The sequence below is a fragment of the Pectinophora gossypiella genome, chromosome 20 (genome assembly GCF_024362695.1).
Source record: "Pectinophora gossypiella chromosome 20, ilPecGoss1.1, whole genome shotgun sequence".
NCBI lineage: Eukaryota > Metazoa > Arthropoda > Insecta > Lepidoptera > Gelechiidae > Pectinophora > Pectinophora gossypiella.
The window spans coordinates 439,632-447,750 of record NC_065423.1 but is presented as its reverse complement, the minus strand read 5'-3'; the positions used below and the strand labels follow the sequence as shown (position 1 = coordinate 447,750).

General features: G+C 38.8%; 1 protein-coding gene across 1 annotated transcript; it reads left to right on the top strand.

Annotated features, from left to right (window-relative positions):
- The first annotated feature begins 1,819 nt into the window (after positions 1–1,819).
- On the top strand, positions 1,820–7,891 carry LOC126375944 (uncharacterized). The gene is made up of 5 exons (XM_050023052.1): positions 1,820–1,957; positions 3,341–3,409; positions 5,070–5,143; positions 6,858–7,152; positions 7,712–7,891. Exons 1-5 carry the CDS (start codon positions 1,913–1,915, stop codon positions 7,802–7,804), a joined length of 576 nt encoding a protein of 191 aa, XP_049879009.1. The 5' UTR covers positions 1,820–1,912; the 3' UTR covers positions 7,805–7,891.
- Positions 7,892–8,119: the final 228 nt, after the last annotated feature.

Sequence of the window (8,119 nt, the reverse complement as noted above, 5' to 3'; positions counted from 1 at the left end):
ATTTGGCGGGAGTGCGAGAGATGACAGCGACTGGCCATTTGCACCAATCAGAGAGCGCCATTCGATTCATGTGCAGACGAGTGCCTACCTCCCGTGTTTGTTTTGTTTATTGTTGTTCGCGCGTGTCGGCGTAATTAAATTGATGTTTTCGATAAGTATTAATTAATTATGACGTCTAAAAGTGAAAACGAAGTGCCTATGTACGCAAATACATCTGTAAGCATGTGGTAGGCCTTGCAATCAGACTGAAATTCGTAACGCCACCATTAGAGGCTAAGGCACAACCGCTTGGAATGAAAAGAAAGCGTGGAAGGCCAACTAAAGCGCGAGCAGCGTTAATTATTCAATAATGTTTTTTTTCTACTTTTAATTACATAACTGTACGTTTTCATTATGGTATTTTAATAATAAGTACACAGATTTTTAAATAAAAAAGTATTTAATTTTGTTTTCCCCCAATAGCGTCTAGGTACTTGAAATTAGTGGCTTTAATATAGAATTTGATGAAAATTTTAGGTAAACTTGAGGATCAATTAATGTAGGATGTATTACATTTTAAACATATTGAGTTATAAAATTTGAAGCTAATAGAATTACTATTTTGATGCAGTATATTAATATTTTAGAAGTTAGCTACTCGAATGCATGCCACAAATTTAGATGCTAAAAAATAACCACCATGTTGAGTTATATTTAGAGTGGCTTACTTAGGAGATAACTATTGGCTAAGATAATATTATTTAGACGCGCGTTGATTGTGGCTGTCTTAGTAATTTAGAAGGCAAATTCGATTTTCAGATGCGAATAATGCTATTAAATAGAAGCTTGTTTAATTACTACCCATTAAAAAATACCTACCACAAATGTCTACATGACACCCATTCTCCCCACTACAATATCCAATTAACTCTACCATCGACAACATCACGAAGGCATAAATTATTGTATCTATTTTTAACCGACTGCGGCGAAGAAAAAAAGAGGGTTATGCAAAATGTGTTAGCGGAAGGTAGGGTTTTGATGGGCAGTTGCAATCACAGGGCGAGACTCGCAGCATAGAAGTATAGATCGCAGCCAGACGGCGCGACAGGCCTGGCGCCAGCCGACCGGAGAAGACATAGAGTAGAGAGGACTGCAGACTGGTTGGGGAGTAGAATTTATGGCATGATATCTGGTTCAGAGACAAAGAAGAAGGTTTTCAAATGAGGGAGAGAGTGAAATATGGCTAGCAAATTAAGTAGTGGCATTTTTAGCAAGCTGGTACAATGGTTATAATATTCATAAATATTCTTTTTTTAATTCAAAATATAAAGAAAACCACGTAAGCGCACTTTTGAAAAGTCACATTCTGATGTAATTTTCTTGAACAAAATTTCAATTTATTTTAATTTATTTAAATCGGGGAAAAAAAGAGACGTTTTTTTACTTGGATTGAAACTAGTTTGTTTATTGCGACGTTTTGTTAACAAAAATCACATCCAAATGTGATTTTCCATAAAGGCGTTTACGTGGTAATATATATATATTTTAATTTAGTGAAATAAAAGACTCAGGTTTTGTAGAATATCTCATATAAAAAGTTATAAAGTACTACGACCACTCTCACACTATTTTTACTTAATCTTTGACAAATCTGCTGAAGTTGCTTCATCCCCAATCTGTAGCAAGATTCCATTGGCGCATTGGCTGCGTCACAAAAGTATAACCAATCAACTGCGAGCATTTCTAAAATCAACCAATGAGAAACAAAAAACGCATTACAACTGACCAATAGAAAACATTTTGCAAGAATTTGAATCTCGTAGCAGATTCTTAATAACACGAAGCAGGAATTTGTTGTTTGTTTCATAGTTTATTAAATAACTTATTAAATAATAGTAATAATGAACAGTGATGTGCAACTGTGATAAATATGTCGGCCATATATGTTGTGGATATTGTGCTTTTAGTAATTTTGGTAAGTCTTATGTTTTCTGACCTAGTTTGGTGGTGCAGTGTGTTATCAAAGTGCCACACATACACATATTTACAAAGATAACTTAGGTGACTTATACCCTTCATCCCTATAAGGGTGGCCAGAGCAAAGTAATGTTAGATAACCTTCAGCCAAACCTGCTCCTGATCACAAGATAAATCATAAATGATCAGCATAGAACATAAATGGTGCATATTCAAGACTCTCTCTCTTTATTTAAGAGCTGCGCTGTTGTCGGTGGAGTAATCGCCATTCCTCTCTTCTTCCCGCCAAATCCTTCACCTCCTGATACGACACGATCTGCACCAAATTAGGGATTTGTGTGTTTGGTTTGTATTGATTTGTTTCATAGTCATAGAGAATTGTTCACGTAGAGGTGTGTCGGTTATTAGAGTTCTGATTGTCAATCTGTCAATGTAAATTTTATATGAAACTGGTCACGAGCAAAGTTCATTTATTTTGCATGAACATGGATTCCGATTAGGTAGATATTTGTTTATATATTGTACTTATTCTATTTATCTTTTGTTTCGTATTTTGTTTTTTTTTTCCTGTTTGTGCAATAAAGTATTTGTTATGTTATATTTGGTTGTCAGTTCATTAGTCTCCTGTGTTTAAGGTCTTAGGTTTGACACGATTAGCTGCTTACAGTTCGTAATAACCGACCGTGGTGGTCTTTGTGTTTCTGCCCACCTCATTAGGGATTTCGGGCGCAAGTTTACATATGTATGCGTATATTGAAGTACTTTCCAGGCTACATTCCCCAAAAAACATATAGATGGCGCTGTTCAGAATTAGCGTGAGAATTACCTAATTTCTCATTGCTTGGATAGATAATGTAATGGTGGAGACATAATATGTAAAAAAATGTGTGATATTTGTATCAGATGTGGTATATCATTATGTTGCCAACTATTGCTTCTTTTTATTTTGATCAGAATAATAATGAGTAATGAGTTGAGCGCACCACTGATGCCGGGCAGCAGCGGTATCAGTACGAGGAAATGGATTCTGGTAGGGCTCTAGCTAGAGCATCACCGATTGAGAAATTGGGCGGTGTACTGCGGAACGGAAAGCGATTGGGGCAACCACCGTCCTATACGCCCTATTTATGGAGTAATGGCGATTACTCCACCGACAAGAACGCAGCTCTTAAATAAAGAGAGAGAATAATGAGTAGAAGATGTGTTGTTCCTGGGTGTAATACTAAGGGTCAACATTTATACCCGAAAACAAAGATAAAATATGAATATGTCAATTATCCATCAAATTAAAAGGTTAAACGAAAGCAAATCTGTACAGCGCCATCTATATTATTTTGAGGAAGGTAGTCTGGGAAGTCTTTCATTATTTATTATGTTTCAGTACCTCCTGATAATGTTTATGTGTGGATACAGTGTCTTCTGCGTCTACCGACTGATACGGAGTATGCAGGTAGGGTCACAGTTTTAACAAATATACAGTGTGTAGTTTTTCGGACCCGACAAACTTTAAGGGTGGAATCTACTAGAAATTTCATCGAGAAAACACCCCCATATGTGGGATCAAATCTCAATATTCCAAAAATGGCGTTCATTTTAAAATTTTAAATTTTACATTTTCTTCTTTTTCATAAAAAATCATAATGCTTTTATCTGCAAAAAGTCGCCTCTATTGAATAAAAATATCCACAACTGCAAAAAAGGTACATAAAATAAGTTAAAAGCACCTAATCTAATTTTTTTGTAAAAAAAAACAGCAAAAATTTTATTGAGATTTCACCCTACATTTGGGGGTGTTTTCTCGATGAAATTACTCGTAGAATCCACCCTTAAAGTTTGTCGGGTCCAAAAAACTACACACTGTATTATATATTATGTGTGGCCTAGTATGACCTTGAAAAAGATTTCTCTGGGCGCCTTCCCTCTCGCGTCACACAGATTACTGCGGGGCGGAAAGCAAGAGGAAAACCACTGCCCTATTTTGCCCTATAAAGTAGCATGGAAAATGCTACACAGACAAGATCGTGGCTCTCAAATTAATAATGTTGTATTATAAGGTGAATCCATTGTGTATTATTTCTTATCTAATGTTAGTGGCACATTTACCTAAACTTGGCGGCGGCGGCGGCGGGTCCGTAATATAGAGTTGATATTACCATTTACCGCTTTACCTGAGTTTTTAAACATACATACATAAACTCACGCCCGTAATCCCTAATGGGGTGGGCAGATCCACAAGTAATCAAAGACAACTTGCAGCCACCGTTGGTACGATGTCGTAAGCTGGATATGATAAACCTTATGGTGAGTTTTTAAAATAGCAATATTTGTATACGTTATCAGAACAAAAACTCATACTAATATACGGCTTATACGTAGCTGTTCTAAATGTTTTACATTAACACTCATCATCATCAGCCCATTGACGTCCCCACTGCTGGGGCCGGGCCTTCCCTATGGATGGATAGGGAGAACGGGCCTTAAACCACCACGCGGGCCCAGTGCGGATTGGTGGTTATTAACGACTGCTAATGCAGCCGGGACCAACGGCTTAACGTGACTTCCGAAGAACGGAGGAGCTCGAGATGAAAACTTTTTTTTCTGTGGTCACCCATCCTATGACCGGCCTACGCGAAAGTCGCTTAACTTCAACAATCGCAGACCGAGCGCGTTAACCGCTGCGCCACCGAGCTCCTCACATTAACACTAATTACATTTATTTAGACAAATAAAACATAACACATAAAAACATTTTTATTTTTGGACGCACATTAAAATATGTATATAACAGGTACGTTTCGAAACTATGTAATATCAACTCCATATAATAAAATTGACTGCCATCAAGTTTATTTAAAATAATTATGCTTTTGAATTTCCCACCTCTATACATGAAATTTACTCACGACTATATTTCCAATAGTTAACAAGAGTCCATTGCAAGATGAACTGAGTACCAATGATATACTGAGCTTTCTGATAGACCAACGTGATATGTCGTATCACCGTCTATAATGGTCGAGTCAACTGTTTGCTGTGTTGTGTGTTGTTTTCTTTTCTCCTCTGAGATAAAGTAATAGGTAGATAAATAATAAAAATAAAAATTTTTGCAGATGAGAATTCTTCTAAGACCCACGAGGGTTTTGTTTTCACATAAAAAGGAAGGTGAATCTACTGAAGAATTAAGGTAATTTAAATATTGGCCCTGATCCCTGCAGACGCCTCCTAATTTTACTTAACCCTGAGTCAGGGTTACTATTGAGCCGCCAAAGGCCGCTGACATGACTCAAGTGACGACTACGTACTACATCAGTAAGTAGTAACCGGTACCAACGGCTTAACGTGCCTTCCGAAGCACGAATCGTCTTACTTTCGGACCGGGGTTCGAACCCAGGATGCTCAACCTTGTGTCAGGGTCCCTGACACAAGGGTTGATGAGGTTGGTAATCCGCCTCACTACCCACGCGATAGAAGAAGAGAATTTCAAAATGTCTTTAACACTAAATGACACTTTAACAGCTGACGTAGCCTATTCAATCTGCAGCTTTAGAATTGCATTAGTCTGCTCTGTGAAGCACGTCAAGTCGGTCTGTCTGTTTGTACGACGAGGAATCGATCCCATCCGGAATAACTAGATCTATTGTATACATAAACGAGCTCCAATTCAACTGTCCCCTCTCTATTCACATTCAATATTAATTAAGTACATTTACCAAATTGGATATGTCCTTAGGAAAGGGTCAGTACGATCTACTCTGAACCGGGTGAGAGCCTTCAGCCCTCCCTATTTGTCCGGCCAAGTAGTTAATGCCATCTGCGGCATACATACAATAAGTCACGACAAAAAAAAAACTCCTGAATCAGATTCCGCAACCGTTCTCCTACGACTATTCGTTGACAGGACGATACATTTATTTCCGTTTCCCCAGCAGAGTGTTTCTCAAGAAAGTATCTCAAATAGAAAATACGAATCTCCGGAATCACTTTGAAAATCTTAACATCAACTTCTTAATACTCCGTTATGCAATGTAGGTATCTAGGCACTTGTCGAAATGTAATAGTTACTCTGAACCGGCGTGCGTGTATGAAACGATTGATGAATGTGTAGGAAGCAAGAGAAGTGTGTCAGGATCAAAGCAAATGGAATTCCATAGTCTCTGTTAACCCTGTTGGGTAATAGACATGAGTTTATGTGTGTGTATAAATTAATTGCCCCTAGCGGGGGTCTTAAAAATGCCACATTAAGGCGATTAATCTAAAAAGCAATATTGCAATTTGATATTTGCACATATAAATTAAATGTCAAAAAAATTCAAATAGCAATTTTGCTTTCTTAGGTGAATTGCCACAATATGGTCTTTTTAACCCACTTGATTTTATAATTTTTACATTTGCTATGGTGCCAACGGTAAAGAAATCCTAAAAGACTAATTTATATTATAGTAGAGATATATGAAGACATTCCTTACTAGTGGTAATATTATCCTGGCCTTTTTTTTGACGTGACTTTTTGTAGATTTGCATTAACTACTTGGCCGGACAAATGGGCAGCGCTGAAGGCTCTCACCCAGTACAAAATTTAAGACAGGCCTGAGGGTGCCCAGTTGGGCGTGAACCTCGGGTTAGGGCGTCGTCTGAGAGGAATATTTGAAAGAATTAATTGACCCTAGTGGGTCGATAGTGATAAGCGATTATTGAGGAAAACATTATCCGGCGATGTAGTAGACTGTTATATGAGCGACACATCAAATATTACTCCAACTTGTCTTCTGATTACATTGTTACGTTGTGTATTATGCCTGCTGTTATCTTTTATAATTATTAGTAGCCCACTTGATCGCTGAGCAAAGACCTCTCCAATGTCTTTCCACAAGTATTTACGACTTTTTTTCCATCAACAGAACAGTGGTAGCGTACCAGAACCCGTTTACCGGCGACTACTGCGTGCGCAAGAGTCGGCTGGGTCAGCAGGGGTACATGAACTCTCTGCCGGGAGCCTCCCCGGACAGCGGGCTGTCTGACGAGTACGAGCCGTTGCACTTGGAGCCTGCAGTCCCGGGGCCTAATGCACCAGGGCCTTATTTGCCGGGGCCTCACTCGCCGGGGCCCTTAACGCCGGGGCCCTACCTGCCGCCGGAGCCGTACGCGACCGGACCCTACCCGCCGCCCGCAGGGTATGAGCGTAACATGTCTCAGGTAAACATAATGGAACAGATGGTGTTCTACTCAAATTACATACTGTTTACACACATACATACATACACAAACTCACGCCCGTATTCCCCGAAGGGGTGGGCAGAACTACAAATAATTAATAAACTATTTGCAGCCACTTTTGATACATAGTCCTAAGGTGGATAATGATAAACCGTATGATGATAGGTGATCAGCCTATCGCTCTTACAGATGATCCATCATGTTCGACAGGACGCTGTCCCTTTGTCGCCTTTTACGACATGCACGGGAAGATAGGCAGCTGAACGCATTCTGTTTTTTCTTTACTCCCAGTCTAGCAGAGGAGTTAAGGAAAAACAATACAATTTTATTGCAATACAAATTTAAATTATCTTTCAGAAAACAAATCAGTTAGGTTTTCCTTTAGATAATAATTATGTTTAGTAATTAATACATCAACCGGAGGGGGTATGGAGCATACTCCACCACGCCCTCCGGTTGATTGAGGGGAGGCCTGTGCCCAGCAGTGGGACGTATATAGGCAGTTTATGTAATTAATACATAAGTAATTAAGTTTCAGATGGAAACAGTGAAACTACATCTAAAGCACAAAGTGGTTGACAACACCTTGAATAAAACTTGGAACTGGAACTACAAGGAATATCAAATATAATGAAGAAGTACAACTCCTAGGAGAAGACTCTATGAAGACTTTCTTGAGGTTATATTTCACAACTTGCTGAAAACTGTGTGATTACTCATATAATATTACTTTATGTAATGACTTTATGTAATGACATATATCGCAGCCCGATATTTCAGCATTGGCATCGTGTACACCAGAACGCAAACAAAAAGTAACGTGCATTGACTCTCTCTCTCTCTATTTAAGAGCTGCGCTCTTGTCGGTGGAGTAACCGCCATTCCTCTCTTCTTCCCGCCAAAACCTTCACCTCCCGATACGACACGACCTGCACCTTCTCTTTTA